At 47.7% G+C, this 24,020-nt stretch overlaps 1 protein-coding gene and 1 long non-coding RNA gene across 3 annotated transcripts in view; one reads left to right on the plus strand and one right to left on the minus strand.

Moving 5' to 3' along the window:
* LOC120885446 (uncharacterized) overlaps positions 1–9,609 on the plus strand; it is a 30,948-nt gene extending 21,339 nt beyond the window's left edge. Inside the window, exons 3-4 of the long non-coding RNA XR_005728075.2 lie at positions 1,201–1,346; positions 3,300–9,609. This is a non-coding gene — a long non-coding RNA (uncharacterized LOC120885446). The remainder of the gene's footprint in view (positions 1–1,200; positions 1,347–3,299) is intronic.
* Positions 1–24,020, minus strand: part of Anxa6 (annexin A6) — a 51,435-nt gene that overhangs the window by 2,888 nt on the left and 24,527 nt on the right. The window contains exons 10-24 of one of the 2 annotated variants that reach the window (XM_005335805.5): positions 23,890–23,985; positions 22,513–22,571; positions 21,339–21,461; positions 20,276–20,334; positions 18,387–18,465; positions 16,339–16,420; positions 15,258–15,352; positions 14,225–14,338; positions 14,046–14,136; positions 13,217–13,296; positions 12,690–12,743; positions 6,530–6,547; positions 5,440–5,533; positions 4,184–4,279; positions 1,455–1,513 (exon numbers count right to left, since the gene is read on the minus strand). In XM_005335805.5, coding sequence (XP_005335862.1) covers positions 1,455–1,513; positions 4,184–4,279; positions 5,440–5,533; positions 6,530–6,547; positions 12,690–12,743; positions 13,217–13,296; positions 14,046–14,136; positions 14,225–14,338; positions 15,258–15,352; positions 16,339–16,420; positions 18,387–18,465; positions 20,276–20,334; positions 21,339–21,461; positions 22,513–22,571; positions 23,890–23,985 — 1,199 coding nt within the window. The remainder of the gene's footprint in view (positions 1–1,454; positions 1,514–4,183; positions 4,280–5,439; positions 5,534–6,529; positions 6,548–12,689; positions 12,744–13,216; positions 13,297–14,045; positions 14,137–14,224; positions 14,339–15,257; positions 15,353–16,338; positions 16,421–18,386; positions 18,466–20,275; positions 20,335–21,338; positions 21,462–22,512; positions 22,572–23,889; positions 23,986–24,020) is intronic. The other variant, XM_013363121.4, reaches the window with a different exon arrangement.

The raw sequence follows: 24,020 nt of genomic DNA on the forward strand, positions 1-24,020 counted from the left end.
GGGCAGGAGACAGAGCCGGTGAGGCAAGACATGGTGGTGTCCACCCGCCTCTCTCTCTTTCGCTCCCAAAACTGGGGTGGGATATTCTGCCTCTGTTTTCCACAAATAGTCCTGACCAAAAGTCCCCTGTGGGGCTGGGGTCCTGGCTCAGCGCTAGAGCACTTGCCTAGTGTGTGCAATGCCCTGGGTTCAATCCTCAGCACCACATAAAAATAAATAAATAAAACAAAAGTATTGTGTCCAACTACAACTAAAAAATAAATATTAAAAATAGAGTCTCTGCACATGTGATCGGTTAAGACGAAGTCATATTGCATTAGGTATGGCCCTAGTAACTGGTGTCTTTATTAGAGAGGGGACAGGAGTGCACACACAGAGGATGTCATGTGAAGATGAAGGCAGAGACTGAATTAGTACATCCATAAAACACATGTGCCAGGGCTTTCTGGCAACCACCAGAAGTTGGGAGAGTAGCATGGCGGGGAGTTCTCCCTCAGTGCTTCCAGGGAATCAACCTGGCCCAGGTTGATTGTTAGCCTCCAGAACTCTGAGAGAATAAGTCTCTGTTGTCCCCCAATTTCTTGTGATTTGCTATAGCAGCCCTAGGAAATGGTACAGGGCCCAAGATACTGGGCACAGAAGGTACAGGCAGCCAGGGCCTGCCTCTGCCCCCAGCTCTGCCACTTAGGAGCCATGTAAATATGGGTGAAGTTTTCACCTATGTGGGCCTCAGTTTCCTCCTTATACAATAAGGATACTATCATGACCTCATAGGGTTGCTGGGAGGGTCAACTGTGTTCAGGGAGGTAAACAATTGGCATAAAACTTGGCACATGGTAAGTGTTCAATAAATGGCTACCATGCTTGGGGATTAGGCTGAGTGGGGTCTCAGACTCCTTCCCACCAAACCACATGCCTGGCTCTGTCAGCAGTTGAGATTTCAGCATTTGGACTTGGAATGTGGCCAGCATGGCCTGGAATTTTCAGGAAGAAGAGGGCTAAGGACTTGTGATCTTGGATAATCATTTGTCAAGAGACGTTGTCACCTGCTAGAATGTGAGCTCTGAGAGGGGACTCAGCCCTTTGTCCCCACAGCAAGTTTCTCAACTTCAGCACTTGGGGCCAGATGATTTCTTTGCAGTGGGGACCTGCCCTGTGCACTATGGGTTGTTTAACAGCAGCCCTGCTCTCTCCCAGCAGATGCCCAGAGCAACACTTGTCAAATCCTGACAATCCAAAATATGTTTGGATATTGTCAAGTGTCCCCCGGGGAGCAAGATCAATGCTACTGGAAAATTTCTATCCTGCAGCCAGACAAGGGCAGATGCTGCTTTAAATAACAAGAGGTAAGAAACAGTGGCCAGAAGTCCTGACCCAGGGTATGTGCACGTCTGTGTTTGTGGGTACATGAAAGTCAGTGCCTGAAGGGAAAGAAATAAACAAGACTTTCTTACCTTCATGGATTTGTAAAGTTTGTCAGCAAAGAAGAGAGGCTTGTTCTTGACACTCTGAACTGGGAGGGAGAGGAGGGAGATGCAGGGAACTTAGAGCTGTGCACCCAGGCTCTGTGCTGGAATTCCCCTCTTACCCCACTCTCCCAACCTGGGCCTGCAGATCATTGCAAACCCCAGGGTCACTCAGGGGATGACAGCTTCACTTCCCCTTCCCAGTGCCACCTCCTTTGCTCCTTCCTAGGCCTGGCTCTCACTGGACTGCAACTCACTTCCAGTTAAGATGCTTGCAGCTCACCCAGGTCAGAAGAGGATTCCAAGGGAATTAACCCCTTCTGAGCCCAAGGAACAGGGCCTCAAACTTTCAAGCACATCAGAATCATATGAGAACCTTGTTTAAAACTCAGGTTTTAGGCTCCCCTCTTGAGACTTAGATTCTAGAGACATTTTGAGCAGTGGTTCTAAAAGTACGATGCCCAGACTGACAGTATCCACATAACTTGAGATCTTGGTAAAAATGCAAATTCTCATGCCCCACCCCAGATGTGCTGAATCAGAAACTCTGGAGGTGGGTGACCTACTCATCCCAGTTTGCTGAGTACATTCCCTGTCTTAGCACTGAAAGTCCGTACAAACCAGGATAGCTGCTCTCCCTACTCTAGTGATGTTTGAAAACTACTGATCTAGAGAATAGCAACCCAAAGAATGACTGTCAGTATACTTTAAGGCACTGTGCCAATCCCTGGGGCTGACTGTTGCCCCAGGGCCTGCACATTCTTGCTGCACTGGCAGCCCCTGCACCCCACCCACACAACAGCCAATGTCACCAACACAGCACTTTTTCAAGGCCTGGGGTTCTCTGGGGTTCGCAGCTGCCTGATATCAAGGCTCCAAGGACCAATGGGGCTGTCTCAGCTTAAGGAGGAGGATTAAACACCAGGAGCAGAGAGCTGTAAGACTCTGGGGAGAAAATTATCTATGAGACCCCGGAGCAAGAGGCTGGCCTTGCTTACCCCAAAGGCACAATCCCACGTAGGCCCCTCTGGAAAGATCACATCACACACCTCCCTGCTTAGCTACTGATGCAGTTCCCCATAAGCTCTTGGGCCTGAGAGCCAAAGCTCCTGCCCCCTAGTCACCCTTGCTCCCTCCCACTGAACACAGTGCACATTCCTCTGTGTCTTGTCTGCCTGATATGGATGTGCTTCCTATTTATTTTATTCTTCCCCTAAACCCCATCCTGCAAGGTTGCACTTGATGTGCACGTCTCCTCCATTCACGACACCACCTCCAGGAAGCCTTCCCTGATTCCAGGTCTAGGGCTTCGTGAGTCTAGTTAAGGAGCACATTGAGCAGAAAATTTTCTCCTCTACAATCAACCCTGCAAGCCTTCCTTGCAATAGCCTATGTGCCTCAAGGGACCCTGGTGACTGCCATGGGTGGAGTGGTATAGTTTGGTATGGTATCACGCCATGCATACACGTTCAAGGTGGGAGGAAAGAAGAAAGAGGGAGAAACATGAGAAGGGCAAGATTCAAAGGAGTCTCCAAAGGCTGATTATTCTGGTGTTAAGAACACGGGTTTTGGACTCAGGCGGCCCCTGGTTCTCGTGTTAGCATTATTCTCTCTGAACCTCAGCACTGTCCTCTGTGAAGTATCTGGTGAGGATCTGACCAAACCATAACGAACCTTGCACAGAACCTGGTGGAAATCACAATAAGTGCTCACGTTGCCAGTGGCAACCTTGTGGCAGGGGGCGCTGCTCTAAGTACTTTATATATACTTACTCATTTAAATATTACGAAAATACGCTACAGGCTGGGTATTATTGCTATCTCCATTTTACAGAGAAGGAAACTGAGACACAGGCTTTGTGACTTGCCCAAGAACACGCAGCTAGCAAGTGGAAGAGCGGGGACTCCCCCTGGAGCCCATGTTTTTAACCACAAGGCCGTCTGGCTTCCTGGACACTGTGCTCAGTGGCAAAGAACCATTACGTGGTAAGTAACAACAGCAACAGCATTTCTATCCATCTAATCCAAACCACCTTTCTTCCACATTAGCATCTCTGAAATCCAGATGCATTTTATAATGGATGGTAGTTATGGGAAATCCTTCCGCTGACACCTCCTGGCGAGATAAGGAAAGTACATGTATCAATGCATCCTTTTAATGCATCCTATGCCAGTAATAAACACGAATAAAATCAATAGCTAGGCGCTCAACCCTTGCTCCTATCTATTTACTCACGCTTACACATAGAGAAACACAGATCCAAAAGGGAAAGACTTCTTTAAAGTCAAGAACTTGATTTATGCAGGAAAAGAGGAACCAAAGATAGGTATTGGGAGGAGGAAAGAGTGCGTGTGTGTGCAGTGTGTCATGTGTGAATATATCCTGCATGTGCATGTCCTTAGGGTCTTGTGTGTGCATGTGTGGTGGGTGTGACTGTTTGTATATACATTCTAGTCCTGCAGGACACCAAGTTCTTCCCTGTCCTCCTCACTGATCCTTCCCCAGGGAGGGCTGGTTTTGCATCCTGTCCTGCAGCCTGGAACAGATCCTCATGATGCTCCCAACAATCTCAACTGGCAGAAACCCTGGAGGTGACCTTGGACAGAATTCACTCTCCAGAGCCAGTAGCACAGGAAGCTGCTAAGGTGGCACTCTTTCAGGGAAGCTGGCCATGTTCCCAGTTTCCCCAGTCCCTTCCCTTGGTCCCTGTCAGTTACCGATGGCCACAAAAGCGTCCCTGACGTCCCCAGACATCTCCTTCTTGATGATGTGCTCCACATCATAGTTGGTCATCTTGATGAACTCCTGGAAGACTGACCCCAAGAGAAGCCCCAGAGGTGACAGTGAGCTTCAGTTCAGAGAGGGAGATCACCACTCCCCAGCCCCACTCAGCTCTGCCCACAGGCTGTATTGGGGAAGAGGAAAGGGGAGCAGAGGTGGCCACAGACAGGCTAAATACACCAGGCAAGACCATGGTGAGAGGGAATTCTGACTTCAAGGCTGCTGTGGGCCCAGTGCCAAATCTGTGCCAGGCCAGAGCCCCCAGGCTGCCTGGAAGCCCCTGAGACTTGGACAAGAACAAAGGACCCAGGCTGGTGGGGTAAAGGGAACAGGCATGTTGGTCATGGCTCTGCCCCTGGCTCACTGAGTGACCTCAGGCGAACCCTTTCCCACTCTGGGCTTCTTTTTCCTCATGGGTCAGGTGGGGACACTAAGACTAGTCTTGAGTACAACCCTTGGGCAGCACATGGGCCAAGGACGGTGCTACATGCTTGACATGTATTGTGTTTTGTGTTCTCACAACAATCACATGAAGCAGAAGTAAAATCCCAATTCCTAGGTAAGGGATTTAGGTATAAAGATTCAGAAACTTGCCCAGAGCCACATGGCTGATAAGTGGGGGATTCATTTCAAGGTGGTTCAGTGCCCTAGTCCATTCTTTCAGCCACTATGTTAAAGCACCAGCTGTACTGAAATGTGCCAGATGAATGCATATTCAGCTGCTTTAGTGGAAAGGGCACTTTATGGTCTTCTCATGCAAGGGCCCCTACACACAGGTGTGCCTGTGTGTGTGGCGGCCTGTGGTTCAAACACTTACATATGGTCTTGTGTGACCACCGCCCCTCACTGCCTTGCTCCTAGCAGGTATCACCAATGGATTGTGACATTGAACCTCAGAAGCCTTCTCAACACAGCAGCTCCTTTCCAATCCGCCAGTGTTGGCCTTTGAGGTGAAATCCACTTGCCAGCCCTTATCCCAGGCATCTCACCTGCTTCTCTTAAGGAGGTGAAGGGAGATGGCCCGAGGCTGATGATATGCCAGGGTGCCTGTGTCCCCATTAGCCACAGCGTCCCCTACCACTGCAGGAATAGGGAGGCAGATGGTGTGCAACTGGTTCCTCTTCACAGAGAGCTGAGAGGCTCTTGCTGGATTGGAACTCTTCCTGCTGAACTGGAAGGAGTTGGGCCTCACCTCTCCGTAGGTGCGGGTAGCTACGGGTGCACAGGATCGTCATGAACCGAGTCTCCAGGGAAGTTTTATCTCCGCTGGGAGTATCTGCGATTTCCTGCAGAGCCCGAGTAGGGACAAGGATTTGGGAGGGGAGACATAAGAAAGTCCTGGTTATGATCCACTTTCCTATCTGAGAGGCTGAGGCAGTTGGAAGCGGGGCTGATCCAGCCGCCATTGGAAGAGGCTGAGGTTAGCCTCCTTTTCCTCAGCCTCCAGCACAGTGACCTTCACATTCCCCTCTTCAGGTCCCAGAGGCCCAGTGGGCACACTCATGGGCTCGGCACTGGGTGTTTCCACCCTGGCCTTGGGGACTGGGGCCCAGGGGACGGACCAAATTGGCATTGGGCACAGAGACTCAGGGTTCTCCTGCCTTTTGTCCTCCAATTAGAGAGCCCCTCTGGGGAATGTGTACATGCACACAAGCAAGGAAAATTGGCCTAGTCAGTGTTTCCCCAAATAGAGTCAAGGGCAGACATTTTAGTTTTTTTTTGGAGGTGGGGTACCAGGGATTGAACTCAGGGTCACTCAACCATGGAGCCACATCCCCAGCCCTATTTTGTATTTCATTTAGAGACAGGGTCTCACTGAGTTGCTTAGCACCTCACTTTTGCTGAGGCTGGCTTTGAACTCATGATCCTCCTGCCCCAGCCTCCTGAGCCACTAGGATTACAGGCGTGAGCCACTGCGCTCCGCAAGGCAGACATTTTAATACACCTACGTGTATGCTTCCACAGTTATCTTATAGTTGGCTACAGTTCTATTTACATCCACTTAACTCCCTTTGAAATAACTCATTTTAGGTTAACAAACAAGTGAGTGGACTTAAAGAAAACAATCATAGCCGGTGGTTAAGTAGCCCAAATTGTGCCAGAGATGAACCAGCAAATTTGGGGAAACACTTGCCTGGCCCATGTTTTCCCAGCAGGGTCCTTAAGGGGCCCTGAAAAGGAGAGAGAGAAGCTGCAGAGCAAGGCCCCCAGATCACTGCCCAGCCCCAAAGCACAGACTTTACTGAGGCTGTTAACATCCAGATGAAGATCGGGACACTCACCAAGATCTCAGCAGCCACCTGAGAGCGGGGAGGAGAGAGAGGAGGGAGAGAGGGGAAGGCAAGAGTCAGAGAGGCTGCAGAGGTTGGCTCTGGGGCTCCTGGGAGGCAGGGGGAGTGGCCGAGGTCCCCAAGAAACCCTGGGACCACTATGAGGGACAGGAGGGGAAAATGCCTGTCTCTGATCTTTGGGCTAAAGCTCAAAATGGGGCCAGGCCTGAAAATAACTAAAAACATATGCCCCTGGGGATAAGAGAAAGACACAGAAGTGTGTCCTTCCCTCCAGGTAACTTGGAGCTGGCTCCAGGCCTCAGTTTGCCTGTCAGAAAATTGGGAGAAAGAAACCCTATCATTCCCCACAGAGCTACTGAGAAGGTAACACACAAGGTGCAAAGTGCTCTGCACCTGTTAGTACTTTCAGAGTTAGCATCTGTCGCATGGGGACAGGATGGCCAAGGCTTCTGGGGGGTGATCTACCTGGGGGTGACGGCCTAGCTGCAGGGTGGGGAAGGCATTTCACAGGATTCTTCCTAATGCACAGCACAGTAGTCCGTGGCTGTGCTTGGGAACAAAAGCAGGTGGCCTTTGTGTACCCAGACGATGTCACCTTTGCTTTCTTCCTTGACTCTTTGCTGACTACTTTATTCTCTTGGATAGAATGAAATCCTAATCTTTATAAACAACACTCTTATGCTCTGGAAAACTTCTTTTATTGCATAAGTTAAAATGTCTATCATAACTTGGAATGCACATGGCTTTTGGTTGAGCTATAACATTGCTAGGAGTGTGCCTTAGAGATGGACTGGCAAGTCTTCTACCCCATAATATAAAATGGGGCAAGGCCTGAAAATAATTAAAAATATGCCTTCTTTGCAATTGAGAAAACAAAACAAAACAGGGTATGGTTTAGCCAATCAAGAGAAATAATCCACACAACTTTTTAAAAAGAATGAGACTGAGGGCTGGGATTGTGGCTCAGTGGTAGAATGCTTGCCTAGCATGTGTGAGGCCCTGGGTTTGATTCTCAGCACCACATATAAATATAATTTTAAAAATATTTTTTAAAAATTAAAAAAGAATAAGACTGAGCCAGGTGCAGTGGTGCATGCCTGTAATCTCAGCCACTTGGGAGGCTGAGGCTGGAGGATCTCAAGTTTGAGGGTAGCCTCAACAACTTTGTGAGATACCTTGTCTCAAAAAAAAAAAAAAAAAAAAAGGCAGGGGGTGGTGATGGCAGCTGGATATGAAGCTCAGAAGGAGAATGCCCCTGAGTTCAACCCCCAGTACTAAAAAATTTTTAAAAAAGAATAAATATAATTAGTCTGGGATGCATGAGCAAGGCCCTGGAAGAGGAAAAAACAAAAACAACAATGAAAGAATGAGATTGACCTACAATGCTAATAAGGCATTTCCATCTAAATGATATAGAAATATAAAATAGAATACATATATTGTGTATAACTGTGTTCCTTTTATCTAGATTAAAAAAAATAAACACTCCCCTGTTTACTTCGAAGTACATCAGAAATTACCAAGATATGGTTGACTATGGATTCCTTTGGGAAGGAATGTGAAGAAAAACTTCAGCATTTTCTTTTATTCATTCTGAAATGTCATGATTACCTTTCCCATTGTGGGAATATTACTTTACTTATCTGTGTAAATGTCAAACAGGACTTGTCAGGATTACTAGGATTATGAACAGCTTCTGGTTTTTAAATACTGTATTGAAAGCTGTATTAAAAACAATCCAGTTAAATCTTGAGGACATTGTGCCAAGTGAAAGAAGCCAGCCACAAGGGGACAAACACTGTCTGATTCTACTTACATGAAGCAAATTCATAGACAGGAAGTTGATTGGCAGTTGCCAGGGACCAGGGGAGAGGGAAACTGGTTAGTGGGTTTAGATTTCAGTTTTGCAAAATAAAAAGCATTCTGGAGATGGATAGATAGTTGTAATTCTTGTCCCAGAATGTGAATGTACTTGGTACCAATGAATTGTATACTTAAAAACAATAATTAACAATTATTAACAATGTATAGTTAATTTTATGTTACATGTATTTTATAAAAAAATTTTAGTTTGAGCACTAAAAAACACGCAAAAAGCAACAAACAAACAAACAAACTTCATATTACTTAAAAAAAAGAGAGAGAAAAAAGAGTGGGGATGGGGCGGCGTTTAAAAAAATAAAACAAATGGGCTGGGCTTGTGGCTCAGAGGTAGAGTGCTTGCCTGGCTGCATGAGGCACTGGGTTCAATTCTCAGCACCACATATAATTAAATTAATTAATTAAATAAAGGTCCAGTGACAACTAAAAAAATATTTAAAATAATATAGAGTGCTAAATATTCTTATTTATTCGGGTCAGACAACCCCGGATGTATTTTTTTCCAAGGCAACTTTAAGACGATAACATCTATAATACAAAAAAAGGTAGCGGGAGGCAGGTGTGGTGGTGCACTCCTCTACTCCCAGCTTCTCGGGGAGACTGAGGTAAAGCTGATGCAGGAAGATTGTGAGTTGGAGTCCAGCCTGGGCAAATTAACAAGAGCCTGTTTCAAAAATAAAATTAAGATAAGGTCTGGGGCTGTAGCTCAGTGGTAGAGTGCTTGTCTAGCATGTGCAAGATCCTGGGTTCAAGTCCCAGAACCTCTAAGAAAAATGTGGTGGAAGATTAAAATAATATTCCCCACAAAAGCTTTTCCTTTTAGCTCAGCTACTTCCTGCAAAAATTAATCTGGACAGTTCCTCAAGAGAGTACTCTGCAATGGGAAGAAACAGACACAGATGCATGCTGCAGGGTGGACGACGCTTGAAACCATGATGCTAAGCGGAAGAAGACAGTCACCCAGGGCCATGTGGTGTGTGGCTCTACTGACACAAAATGTCAGGGATAGGCAAATCTAGCCACAGAAAGCAGACTAGAGGTAGCTTAGGGCTAGGGGCATGGGAGAAAATGAGTGACTGTCAATGTGTACAGAGCTTCTGCTAGGGGTGAAGAAATGTTTTAAATCGATTGTGGTGTCGGTTGTATACATCTGTGAAGATAGTAAAATCCTCTGAATTGTACACTATAAATGAGTCAATGGCATGGTATTTGAACTATATTTCAATACAGCTGTTATATCATTAAAATATCTGGGGATTGGCCGGACTCAGTGGTACACACCTATAATTCCTAGAGGGTTGGCAGGCTGAGGCAGAAGGATCACAAGTTCAAAGCCAGCCTCAGCAACTTAGAAAGGCCCTGAGCAACTTAGCAAGACCCTGTCTCAGAAAAAAAAAAAAAAAAAAAAAAAGAATGGGGGGGTGCGTAAAGTAAAATAAAAAGGCTGGGGATTTGGCTCAGTGGCTAAGCACACCTGGGTTCAATCCTTGGTACAAAAAAAAAAAATCTCTGGGCATTGATTATCTAAAAATAACTATAATGCTTCTTTTCATTGTAGGCCTGTAATAATTAGGTTATCTACATTGCTTATTGCTCAAACCAGAATGCTAAAGGGGAAAGAGGAGGCTATTGACAGTTACTGTGTGGTGAAAGGTGGAAACTGGACATGCAGTCACTCTGTTAATAATAGACTCTGAGAACCTGCTGCTGCTCCAGATGTGCAGAGGAAGAGGCTGGGGGAGGAGGCAGTCAAAACAAGCACACCAAACTGCTAAGAACCGAAAGGCATTATCTTTCTGAGGGGGAAACTTGGTCCTGTCTATCAACTGCCTTTGATTTTTATAGACACTTTGCTCTAGCCTTCCCACTACACCTCTAGAAATGTACTCTAATGAAAATGATCATGAGTGTATTAACAGTCTTGGATACGAGGTAGAGGCTTGGATAAATAAAGTACAGTGGATTCAGATGGAATAGTATTGGCCATTAACTGTTGCTGCTCTCTAAGAATATATGCAGCAATATGCATAGAATACTATTTTTTAAAAAAATATTAATGTTTTAGTTGTAGTTGGACACAATACCTTTATTTTACTTATTTATTTTTATGTGGTGTTGAGGATCAAACCCAGGGCCTCACCTGTGCTAGGTGAGCACTCTGCCACTGAGCCACAACTCCAGTCCCTATAATACTAATTTTTAAATGTTCTAGATCTACTTTTATATATCTACAGAAAAACAATTTGAATATGTGCAAGTAGACTATAAGTTTTCTTTTCCTCTATTTTCTAGTTTCTGTAAAAGAATATGCATTACTTATGAAACAACAACAATAAAATTCTATTTATAGGGCTGCAATTGTGGGTCAGCAGTAGAATGCTTGCCTAGCATTGCAAGCCACTGGGTTCGATTCTCAGCACCACATATAAATAAATGAATAAAATAAAGATCCATCAATATCTTAAAAAAACTTTTTTTTAAAAAAACAAATCTGTTTTATAAGAAAATGGGTCCATCCTAAAATGAGGGATTATCATCCTAATCTGGAGAAGCAGCTGATTTAGGCAGGACTCTGGCTCAAAGGTCTCAATTGCTTCCATTCAGGTTCTCTCTCTCCCTTTCTCTCCTGCAAACCAGCTGCCCCCACTGCCCCCTGATAGTGTCCATTGGAAGCTTAAGCTCACAGGCAGACCAGGCACCAGGCAGAAGCATTCCCTGGAAGGTTAAATTTTGGGATGGGGATGGATTCAGGAAGAGAGCTAAGACCAAAAGGCCCCTCACAGCACAGTGACACTACTCACTATAATACTTAATAAACATCTGTTGAATGAGTGAGTAAATTGTGTTCACACCAACCTGCGATTGTGTCTGGCTGGGTTTCCTGACTATCCCATAAATGTGCCCAGAATATAAATGACATCCCACGATTCAGCTAGGAACCCTGCAGCTCCTGACAACTGTATTCCAAAGCAAGGGCAGGCCCTCTAGACAACTGCTACCTGTTTTGCTAAGCTTCAGGGGAAATTTATGGACTGGGTCCTGGAGGATTCTAAATGATATTAAGGATAAACTTTGGAGTCAGGCAAGACCGAGTTCAAATCAAACCAACACCACTACTCTTAGAAACTTCCCTTAGAAATGTTTAGGAGTTTCATTTTCCTCCAGTAAAAACAGAAAACATAATCGACATAGAAGAGTTCAGCATTATGCTCAGTATAAAGCATGCATTCTAATCATTGCAATTGTACTTGCTGGGGTGCCGCTAAGGATTTTTCTAGCTCATTAACTGTTGCAACATATCACACATCTGTGGTTGCAGCCAGGAACGGAAAAGTTGCTGCCCTGACTCTCAATCCATTTTCCACCTATCAGCTGTAAAATAAGGGGCTGGATTTGCAGTTTGTAGTGTCTCTGTCCAATCCCAAGACATTGAGATTTTGAGGGGGTGGGGATGGGGCAGGCAGAAGAGATGGAGATAGGTTCTGGTTCAGGCCAGTGGATGCTGGGATCAAGACCCAAGTCAATAGGGACAATTCAGATAGCCTCAGTAGGGACCGTGCATTCATAGGAACCATCAGGGGAAAAAAATTGGGGGTTGTCCAGCCTCTGGAGAAGCCATTTCTACACCTAAGCTTCCTGGCCTAAGAATCTGGGCAGCAGCTGAGTGGCTAAGAGATCCTGGTGAAACCCTCCCCCATAATCATTCAACAAATACTTACTGAGTATTGCTGAGCATGTACCACTCTGGATACATGCTCAGACACAACAGAATGCATGGAGCATAACAGAGTTGCCAGCCCTGGGCTTCTCCAAGGACACTCTCTTCAACCTCAGCCCCATTTGATAGATAATAAGTCCTCTTTCCCAGCAAGATCCCAAGCCTGCTCCCTCTAGGTCAATTCTACCTGGGCCACTGGTTTGCTGTGTGACTTTCTCCAGAAGACATTCACCCATTCTGGCCTCTGTTTTTCAACTGTAACTTGAAAGGTCTGACCTGGGTCATCTGTACATCCCTTCCCATTCCGAGGAACCTATTGCTCACATAGGAAATGCCAGGAAGACTAGCATCTACCGCCAAATCCCATTCTGAAAATCTTAGTCTCAGTTCTAAAGGGTGGAAATAGAGGGGCCCAGAGTCTAAAAGTCCACCAATTAAACCGGCGACACCTCTGCAGGAGTCTACCCCACTTCCAGACTGCCAGGGCCTGGCCTGACGTCACTTGGAGAGGCTTCTCAGAAGAGCCCAGCTAATGGTGGCCCGGGGTCTCACCTGGGCATCTTCCCGGGCCTGGTCCCGGTCTTCTCCTCCTTCTTCACGGTTTCCCTACAACAAGACCATTGAGAAAATCAGTCCCTACACATGCACCCATCCTGTCCCTCAGCACCCCCAGTTCCATCTTCCCAAATTCCTTTCCTTATCTGTAACACAGGGACAATAATCCTGCCTTCTAGGACAGGTGGTGGTGGCACTTAGAGCCATGCCTGACACAGTGAGCTCTCAATATTTGTGGATGAGGCCTGATATTTGGGTTATGAGGCATTCAAGAGATGGTGGAGGAAGCTCCTGGGTAACATCACAGGAGGAGGTCACCCATATCGTCTTGTTCTATGAGCTGGGAGTCCAAAAGCTATGCTGATGGCCATCAAAGAGGGCTGCCTGGAGAAGGTGGCACCAAGCCAGCTTTGAGAAGTGAACAACAAGGGTAGGTGGTGAGACACTGAGAAGTCAAGAGGGGAGACTCCTCTCTCGCACTCAGTCACGCTTCCCCTCCTCCCAGGCCCCATGAATGCACTCACCGTGGCCAGAGAAATGAGGATCCTCTTAAAGTGGCCGGATGTGTCTGAGCTCAGGGCATCCTCCAGGGACTTGTGATAGTCTGAGACAGAGAAAGGGGGTGTGGGCACCTGCTGGCCAAAAAGCTCAAACTTGGGCCAGGGCAGTTGTTAGCAAGGAGAGGTGGGAATGAAGGGGTGTGTAGTCAACTCTCGGGGGCATCCAGTCATCCTTCTGCTGATTTTGTTAAGACAACTGGTATTCCCATCAACCCTCACCTCCTCTGCATGCTTCTGCTTACATGCTGGTTGAGGTCTCATAGTATCTCACCTCTCTCCCTTAAAACCTCTATCTAGACCCAAGAGCACAACTGTGACCATGTCACTCCCCTACTCAAAAATTCTACTGGAAACTGTTTATAAGAGAAAAACTGTCTGTGGCTTTTCATAACGAAAATAAGAGGCCACTTGTTTAAGCACTAAGAATTTGAAGATAGCAACAGCAGAGCGTGCATTTAAGCAGAAGATCCTGCTGAGTTTGGGCCCTGGACAGCTGCTCAGGCCACACACCATGAAGTCTCTCTCGCTCTCTTTAGTGGGCTGGGAAGCTCTCTCTTCTCACCTCCTTCCAAACCTTCTTCTACTGCCAGGCCTTTGTCCTACTGGGACACCTCTGTCTTTCTCCAGACACAGGGCTGGGCACACCCAAGGGGCTTATCCAAGCCTCGTGAATTGAGAGAAAGGAGATAGGCTCGAGCTGTGGGTGGAGTTGAGGCTGAGGTTGAGAGCAGAGGGCCCTGGCTTTTCTTCCGCCTGCCTCCCAGCAGCATTAGGCCCAGTTCCCCAGACTTACCCTCCTTGTAGGCCTCATTGATGGCCCGGATTTCATCATTGTTCCGAGTGGCCAGGATTTCGATCAGAGCCTTTTCATCCGTGCCAGCTCCCTAGAACATCCAGGCAAAGACGATCTTGGCCACTGTCCTGACCTCTGTGCCCCACCAGAACCAGCAGAGACTGGTGCCTACACTATACCTCCATGGCCTTCTTCAACTGCTTGGCATCATAATGGGCTGGTGGCATCATGAGCCCGAGAATCAGCCTCGCCAGGTCTCCAGAGATCTCAGACTTCAGGTCAGCCATTAAGTCCTACAAAGGGCAGGGCCAAGGTCATGCCAACATCAAAACTTGCTCACTCGTTACCCAGGACAGGGAGAAGATAGGAAATGAGGAAACAGGATCTCCCTGTGGGAAAGTCACAGGAGTCTGTCTGTCTTGCTGATGTTGAATTTTATACATTATATCTATATTTTTTTTGGGGGGGGGTAGTATCTGGGATTGAATTCAGGGGCATTCAATCACTGAGCCACATCCCTTGCCCTATTTTGTGTTTTATTTTTTTTGGTTCTGGGGATTGTACCCAGGGGAGCTCTACCACTGAGCTACACCCCCAGCCTGTTTTAATTTTTATTTCGAAAAAGGATCTTGCTAAGTTGCTGGAGCTGGCCTCAAACTTGCGATTCTCCTGCCTCAGCCTCCAGAATCACTAGGATCACAGGCATGAACCAATGCACCAGGCTTGCATTTATTATTCAGATGAAGTTAAAGAGAGTGGGAGAAAAAGAACCAAGAAGCAGACCTGCTCTCCTGGGAGGCAATGCTGCAGGAACATCATTTCCATCTTGGGGGAAACTCATCAGCCTAAGCCAGGTGCCACCAAGGTGCGATAATCACTGACACTCAGCCTTGGGGCTTTGAAGCCAGCTCTCTCTCTCTGCACAGAGGAACTGCAAGTCCCCCAAAGCACCATCTGAAAACACTCATATCCCTGATCGGGGACCCATGCTGAGCTTCTGCCTCTCCTGTGCCATCTCGCACAAGTGTCACTGATAGCAAGGAACTGGGGGAGCCAAGAGGTATGTCCGAACCCAGTACTGGAGACATTCCAAGATCATCTAATCACACGAGGTTCCTATTGCCATGAAGATATTTGTGCCCAACAGTGCAGAGCTGGCTGTGAGGGGATGAGCTTCAAAGGGGAGCTGCATAGATGCGGGGAGGCCCTTACCCGGCCAAAGTGAGACTTGAAGGTCTGCCGGATCTGCTGGCGCTGGGCATTGCTGCGGTGAGTGATGATATCAATGATGGTGTCCTCATCGGTTCCTGAATCATCAAAGCCACATGCCTCAGAGGAAGGCCTACGACTCAGCTTCTCCATGTCCCCCCAGTGATGGTCCCCATCTGGGTAGAAATCTGGCCAGGCAGTCATGTGCTCCTGAGCCCCTGCAGGCCCTTTGCCTTTGGCTCAGGCCACTGACTTCCCCTAGCTCCCTCCCAGCTTCCTTCTGTCAAGTCACTGGTTGAGAAAAAGGGATACCTACGAGGGGAGAGAGCATTGGGTTGGGAGTCAGGGACTCTGGTTCTAATCTTGCCTCAGACAGTGCCATCAACCTCAGATCTGGCACAGGACTCATTTTTACACCTATCATCTTACAGACCTAGATATGCGTGATAGATATTATTCCCATGAGACAAATAGAAATGAAGCCCTGGAAGAGTGGACTTTCCCTAAAGCCTACTGGGAGTTGCTGTTGAACAGCGAGGCGGAGAAAAGGTGATGGAAGCCAAAGCCCTGACTCTTTGTCCCCAGCTGGGTTTTCTTGAGCACAGGTCCAGCTGGGTGCTGTGGGGCTTTTTCCACAACAAGCAAATGCCAGCCTAGAAGAGCTGACCAGCAGGGGGCGCTCTCATCCCAGGACTGGGTTTTTCAGCTACTGGGTCATCGCCCTCATTTTACCCAGAACAGTTATAGGACTTAGGACTAAGTCACACCGTGAGTCAGCAGCAAAGCCACAGCACAAATCCAGGCTTTATGACCTAATACTTTCTTTCACACCAGTATATTGCACCTAAGGCCCAGGAGGGCACCTTGGTCTCCAGGAAAGACGCCTGCCAAGTTCCTTATAAGCCCTCTCGTGCCCTTCCTTTCCCCACTGAAGGAGCCAGGAGGCTCCCAGGAGGGTGAAGACCTGGCCTTCTCATTATGCAGAGAGTAGCTGGATGTCCCATCCCTGGGTCCTGCCCACCCCATTGCTAAACCTGCCACACTGCTACCCCAGAGGCCAACCCTGCCCTCATGTGCTCCTTACCAAGTCCCTTCATGGCTTTCCTCAGGGCTTTGGCATCTGCATCAGGGTTGAAGTCACCTGCTGGGCGCACGGTTCCCTTAAGCTGTGAGAAGCAGAAAGAGCCTGAGCAATTGTCTAGAGGCTCCGGAGCCAGGCCAGAGAGGAGCATGCGAAGGGGGAGCCTTCCCCGTGAGCTCCAAACCAAGCAGCTTGGGGAAAAGAGGCAGGGGAAAGGCACAGCAGACAGACCCTGAGCCAGAGCTAAGAGGGACAGAGGAGAGAGGTGGTCTCAGGCCTGGAGCAGGGCAAGAGCTGGTCAGGGAAAAGGTGTCGGCTTCTGCTATAGGACTCACCCTGTCCCAGTTTCCTGGGACTGTGTACTCCATTTGGGCCCCCCAACCCTTCAGAATGCCACCCTGTCTCTAGGGCCCTGTTGCCTGTTAGAGTCACTGCCCCTAAAAAGGCAGCCACAGTGTTCTGAAATATTATAACAGAGTTTCCCAAATTTCAGTCACCCCCAAGTGACCTTCACACTGTTTCTACATTTGCATATTCCCCGTGATAGTCTTAATATTTTCCCTGAGTCAACTTCTTTTCTGTTTTACTTAGACATATCTGTTTTTGTTTTTATTTTTGATGCTGGGGGTGGAGCCCAGGGTCTCCACATGCTATACACATGTTCTACCACTGAGCTACTAAGACCCAACCCATTTGTTTGAAGTGCATTTGAATACATTTAAAGGACAAAGATAATTTCTTTCCCTATTTTGTCCTTGTATATACTCTCTTGTGCCCACAATAGTGCCTGACTCATAATAGGCATCAAAAGATACTTGTTAAATGAATTAATGGTTGAAAAAATTATATTACTATAACAAATTAGGAAGTATCATACGCTATAAAAGCTGATAACCCATGAAAATGTAATAAAAACAAAAAACAACAATGTTAACTATGACCAAATTTCACAAGATGTCATCGCTTGCCAAAAGCTCTGAACTCAGAGCCAGCTCTCTTCGCTCTTTTTTTCTTTTGGTACTGGGGGGTTGAACCCAAGGGTGTTTTACTCCTGAGTTATATTCCTGGCCCTTTTTATTTTTCATATTTTGAAACAGGGTCTTGCTAAGTTGCTGAGACTGGCCTGGAGCTTGGGGTCCTCTTGTCTCAGCCTCCTGGATCACTGGGATTACAGGCATGTGACACTACGCTTGGCCCCTTGCTCTGTGAAAAAGGATAGTCAATGAGTGCTGAGACTCATTTGGCACCAAGCTTAGACTATTTCTTTGACATAATCAGAAAGATCGATGGAACTGAAGAGGAATTGCTCTCCCACTGTGTGGGGTTCAGTGTCACTTATCATCCTGAGGGTCCTCCACTCTGCCAGACTAAGTTCATTTCTTGTTTAACTTAAGATCATTTACATTAATAGTTCTTGCCTTACAACAAGAACATCAGAGCTCAAGAGGCCTTAAGTCACCAAGATGGCCATGACTAACCCTTCATTTTGAAGAAGCAAAAATAGAGGCTCAGAAACAGGTGGGTACTTGCCCAAAGTATGCCAGACAGTGACTTGTAGAATCCAAGGTTCCAAATTGTTGTGTGGGCCAAGTATTACTGGCCTCTGGAATGGTTTGTCTGAAATGCTTCTGTGAAACATTTCATCCCTGTCCTTTGTGGGCCTCAGGTCTGAGAATGCTTAGGAGCACAGCCTCGACTCTTTCAATGCCCCCAGGGATCTCAGTGTGTATGCCTGGGAAGCTCGGCTACTGGACCCAGGATGAAACAGGAACCCCCTAGAACCAGCCAGGTCTCCGCTTGAGCAAGCCCTGTTAGCAGTGAGTGGGCCAGAATACTCCCCAGTGTGTTAGAAGTTAATGCAGGAATCAGGAGCCCCCTCCAGAAGGTCCCCCCAGCAATTCATCACTCCAGGGGAGAAAAGGAAGCTGCAGTTGTGAGAATCTGTCTCAGATTGGCCACCAGGGGGCAGCTGGGTGCCAACCAGAGCAGCAGGAAGGTGCAAGCGGAAGAGTGGAAGCTGGTGGTCAAGCAGGAGGTGGGGAGGGTCTGACCTCTACTCGGGACACTGCACTAAGTTCCCACATCTGATAGGCCACCTGCGCTGCCTCCGGGAAGAACTGGCCAGCAGCACTGGAATGGAGGGGGTTGAGGGGGGTTGAGGGGGGGAAGGAGGGAATGTCATTATGGGTAATGCTCCATACACAACACACACACACACACAGACACACATGCACACACACACACACTCACCAACACACACACCTGTAGCTTTCCTTTCTCTTCAGCCTGGCTTCATTCATTACCCAGAGCCCTTCCCTCGTTCCTGAGCATCTTCCATCCTCTCTTGAGCTGTCCTCCAGCTCCCTGAAACACTGGCTTCTCCCAGAAGCCTTCTTGGCCTCAGGTCCAAGTGGGGGAAGGACTTCTCCAATCCTTGGGCCTCCCTTTTCTTCTTAATAACATGAGTGACTTCTGTCTCAAACCCTCTCAAAGGCCAAGGAGTGGGATATGGTGTGTATGCCTGAGAAGCCTGGCTACTGGACCCAGGATGACGTTGTCCCTACATCTCCTGCAAAGTACCGATGTATCCCCTTGAATCGGCAGCCTCTATGGCACTTACCAAAGTTAGCAGGAGGCTCTTGTATCCCTCCCTCCCTTAAAGGATCCTTTTGGGGTAGGGTGTGGTGGGTACTGGGGCTTGAACCCAAGGGTTTTCTATCACTGAGCTATGCCCCCAGCCCTTCTTATTTTTATTTTGAGACAAAGTCTCACTGTGTTGTCTAGGCTGGCCTTGAGTTTGCCGTCCTCCTGCTTCAACTTCCCAAATTGCTGGGATTACAAGTGTGCACCACCTCACCTGATTCTTTAATTGATTCTTGAAGACCTCAGAGAAGAGAAATCAGAGTACCCACAATTCCCTTTCTACAAATTCATCAAGCCATGGCCCAATTTAACATGACAGGAAGAATCCCAGGCCTGGCCCACGTCTCTGCTTTGTTTCTTTCTTCAAGCACCATGTAACTGTGACCTCAGTTATATGACAAACCAGGTGGTCCATCCTTGTCTCCAGGCCTTTCTACTTGTGAGTTCTTCCACCCCAAACACTCTCCCTCCTGTTACTTGGCTGTTCCTCTTCACCTTCCTCCTTGGGTCTCTGCCCCATCATCTCTGAGGAGCATTCACAGTTTAGGGTCAGTGTACCTATGTCTTTCATGTACATGGCGCCTATACTTCTCCCCCATTGCAGGGCTGACCATGTTGGCATACTGGTCCGCATCCCCTGCTACACTGTTGGCTTCAATGGGAGCTTCCCCACAGGGCTGCACAGAAGGCACTTGATACAAACATCCTAAGCAATGAGTAGGCAGAGCAGGAGCTTGTATTTCTCCCTATAAAACACACGATGTAACTGAGAAGCAGCTACAAAGTAGTAGGGCCTGGACCCTCATGTTCTCTTTCTTCTTTTTCATTTTGAGGTGCTAGGGATTGAACCCAAGCCTTGCACATCAAGGAAAGTGCTCTACTACTAAGCTACACCCCAGCCCTTTTTATTTTGAGACAGGGACTTGCAAAGTTGCCAAAGCTGGCCTGGAACTTGCAATCTTCCTGTCTCAGTCTCCCAAGTGGTTAGGATGACAGGTGTGTACCACTGCACCTGGCTGGACCCCCATATTCTTGGCCCAAACTCCACCTTGACCTTCCAAGTTCACAAGAACTTGTTCACAAGAGACATCTCCATGTATGAGAGAACACACTCATGTTCAGACACACAGACACTCCCACAGACCCACAAACACATTAGCTGTCAACAGAGGCCACCTTTCACCAGCATGGTGCTCCTGGCTCAGAGGGAGCCCCAGCACATCCAATCCATCCATCGGTATGAAAGCTAGGAGAGTCCCAGGCCACTCCCTCCGGCCTGACCCAAGTAGCCACTTACTCATCATCTCCCCCGCACAGTTTTAGCAGAGCCTTCTTGTACTCGCCAGAGGTGTCATTCTGGGAAGAAAGAGAAATAAAGGTGACCTCTCACCCAGCCCTGGGTTCTTCTCAGACAGAAGCCAAGGTTCTGCATAGCCCAGAAGAGTGGAGGGCTGCACACACATTCACAGAAAATGAGTATGGAGGTGTCCTGGACCACCTAACAGGGTGGGCTGGTCAATATTTAACAACAGGCTCTCAGGGGGGAAAAGAAAGGAAGAAAAGTAGGAAGGAAAAAAGGTATTTGCCAATTTCTGTGGTGTAAATACTTCCCAAAATGGAGAATTCTCGCTGCCAGATGCCAGCGTGAGCCTCAGCACACCACTACCACCAGAATCCCTAGCCCAGCCCTTCTAAGGGAAATATTCCATGGAACTCAGGCTCCATGAACGAAAACATTGGGAAATGCTAAAAGTCAAACAACACGTATCAATAATAAATGGCATATCCTATAGCCTGCTTGAGGTTTCTTAATAAACTTCAAAATATTAAAGGCTATGAGAAGTTACTGGTTTATCTTTGCACAAAATTTGGAAACATACCTTAGGAACACAAGTGAGATCTCTTGCCCTGTCACCAAAAAACTTCACTCAAAAAAAAAGGAAAGCCTCCCTAATTTTATATCTGTCTTGTGAAAAAGAGGCTGGACACCTCACAAGCATCTCTGTCTGGCCCATGACCAGGGGGGTTCTTCAATTAACTCTCATTTATTCTTCAATGGGTCCCGTGTTCCAGCAGAATGTGCATTCCCCTGCCCCGGGGCGGGGGTAGGGGTGGGTGACTCACAGTCCTTATCCTTAAATCAAATCATGTGCCCTCCACCATCCAGCTCTGCCTTCCTTTTCAGCCTCACTTCTCACAAGCACTCCTGACATTTGAGTCCTAAGACACAGGCTCCTGGAACTTCCAAGAGACCCCCAGCTTTCTCGGATGGTGCCTTTTCTCCTGGTAGTGGTTCCCAAGCCCTCTGTCTTGGAAAAAAGCTCTCTGCTCCCCTCTGCACCCCCATGAGGTCTGCTGACCTTGATCATGCTGTAGAGGGACTTCTCATACTTGGTCCGGAAGATCTCCCGAATGTCCAGCATGTCCAGCTCACTGCGGGTGACCATGATGCGGATCAGGGTGTTGTCGCGAGTCCCCAGGCCCTGGAAGACAAGCAGGGTCAAGTAACGGGGCCTTGAGAGAAGGTTGTGGTGCTGATAGCCCCCAGTTTAGTTGCCAGTAAAGAATAAAAGAGGCAGACATTGACGTTCCCTCTGAAGGTCCCTGTGTGTCCCTTCTTGCTTTTTATAAACCTTGTCTCCTGTCTGAAAATGTCATTTTCATCCTTGATTTTCCTTATAATTTTTATAATATTGCAACTCTAAGCAATACTTAGATGTGCACATTTTGGAACTTTGTAAAAATACTACTGTGTATTTATGTTTCCATGCTCCTCTGGGTGGACATGGGGTTGCTGCCCATTTTTTCCTACAGATGATAATGTCACAAGCATTTTTAGGAGCAGGTGTATAGGCAAACATCTCTCCAGAACTCAGCTGCCCAACCTCACTATGGCACACTGGCAGACAGAGCAAGGTGGGTAGTCATTTCCCTTCTGGGATGGCCAAAAAGAGCCAGGAAAGCCTGAGCTCCTGGGTCTTGGGCCTCTGGCAGCCAATGACTGCATTCACTCACTCTGGTGTGCCATGGAAAGAGCCTCAGTTTCTCTGTCCTATGTGTAATAACCTGTGAAATACTGTTCTCAAGAACTCAGCCAAAGGGGACCTGCTGGGTCATAAGGAGTGTTGGCAGATATGTCACAGTGTTTCCCGAAGTGTTTTGAAGTGTTCTTACCCATGCACATTGCATAGAAACATTCTGGTTAATCACTAGTTTTTAAAAGTGTGGGCTGCTGACACCCACACACAGCTGGATGGATTGGGTGTCGTCTGCCACCATACTTACTATATGACTGATCATGAGGTCGGGGCAGGTATACCCACCGCAGGATGTGTAAGCACTCAGTGTCCCAGGCTCCAGAGCTTACCTGGGACAGAGTGCCATCACCAAGGTGAGGCCCATGGCCAATTCCTGAGGGCTCTCTTTGGCCAGTGGACATCAAAGACTTGCCAGAGTACCAACAGTCCTGTGAGGGGTGAGCAGAGCCCCCCCACACACACCCGCCAGCCTGGTTCATATCAACTCCCCACATACCTTCATGGCCTTGAAGAGCCTTTCAGCAAAATACTCCGGGGTGCTGCGGACACATTTTACTGGAAAAGGGAGGAAGAGGGAGAGTTATTTCAGCCACCTTGGAACACAGAGGGGATGGCGCCTGAGCCCTTCTAGGTTTCTGTATCTTAGGAGTCACCTAGTTTAGAGGCGGGAAGAACCCTGGCTCCTGATAGCTCTTAGCCCCAGAGCACCTTGAATCCATTTGCCTCTATCACAAACCCAGAGGGTAAAGAAATCAGGAAATGAGCCTGTTGAAATCTAAGTAGCCCATCTCAAAGGCCCACTTCATCTTTCTCATCCTTTCAGGTTTCACAGGGAACTAGGCCAGGTCAGGGGGTAGAGTCTGGGGTGGAGGTGGAAAAGGTGCATCTTTAGATTCTGCTACCCCAGAAAGGTACTGGCAGCCGAATCACTTCCGATCTTTCTGGTAGCATGTTCCTGACCCTGTCTACGTCACGTCACGTAGGGCTGGAGAGGGCAGCTCTGGGTGGGAAGATGAGGCCTTCCTCCACAGAATGCGAACACACAGCTTACTGCTGACTCAGCTGCTGTGACTCTTGGAATGTCAAACGTGCAAATGACTGGGGTCAGGCAGCATTTAACAAATAACTGGGGTCAGGCTCCCATTTAACAGATGGAGGACGTGAGGCCCAGTCAGGTTAAGTTACCTGCCCACCTAGGTCAACAGCAAATTTGGAAGAAGCCCTGATTTTTCTTTTGGTACTAGGGATTTAACCTATGGGCACTGAGCCACATCCCCAGCCCTTTTTATTTTTTATTTTGAGACAGGGTCTCACTAAGTTGCTTAGAGCTTTGCTAAGTTGCTGAGGCTGGCTTCAAACTTGTAATCCTCTTGCCTCAGCCTCATGAACTGCTGGGATTACGGGTGTGCATCACCATGCCTGGCTATAAGCCCTGGGTTTGAATTTAAATTCCACCATTGATTGGTCAGCTCCTGGCATTCCACCATCAGAGCACCCCTAATTCATTATGAAACTACCCATTGGCATGTGACTCAGTCTCTGTGAGACTCAGTTTCCTCATCTGTGAAATGGAGATAATGACCGTGCCTGCTCAGTGTGGTGTGTGGTTCAGCAGATCTTTCACATAAGCCTCTGATCATGGTCACCATTATTCCAACTCTAAGCTCAGTGCTTTCTCCCTCTACAGCATTGGAGGTCAGTAGCTGAGATTCAACTTGGCTTCCTGCAGCCAAGCTGCCCTGGCTCCACCTTTAGAATCCATGGCCCATCTGGTTTTCTCAGCTTGATAACAAAGAGTTCCCCTCTTCCCTTATTCCTGGGCTGGTATCCCAGAATCCCTCAAAGGCCCTGGAAATGCAACATGAGGACCTACCCACGGCCAGCATTAGCTTCTCAAAGTCTCCGGACAGCTCCGCTCGGATGCTAGCTTCGATTGGCTTCCCTGTGGTCTTCAGATACTCATCAAACACTGAGTGAGACAGAGACAGGATGTCTGAGAGTGCC

Source organism: Ictidomys tridecemlineatus, chromosome 1, assembly GCF_052094955.1.
Source record: "Ictidomys tridecemlineatus isolate mIctTri1 chromosome 1, mIctTri1.hap1, whole genome shotgun sequence".
In the NCBI taxonomy this organism is placed as follows: Eukaryota; Metazoa; Chordata; class Mammalia; order Rodentia; family Sciuridae; genus Ictidomys; species Ictidomys tridecemlineatus.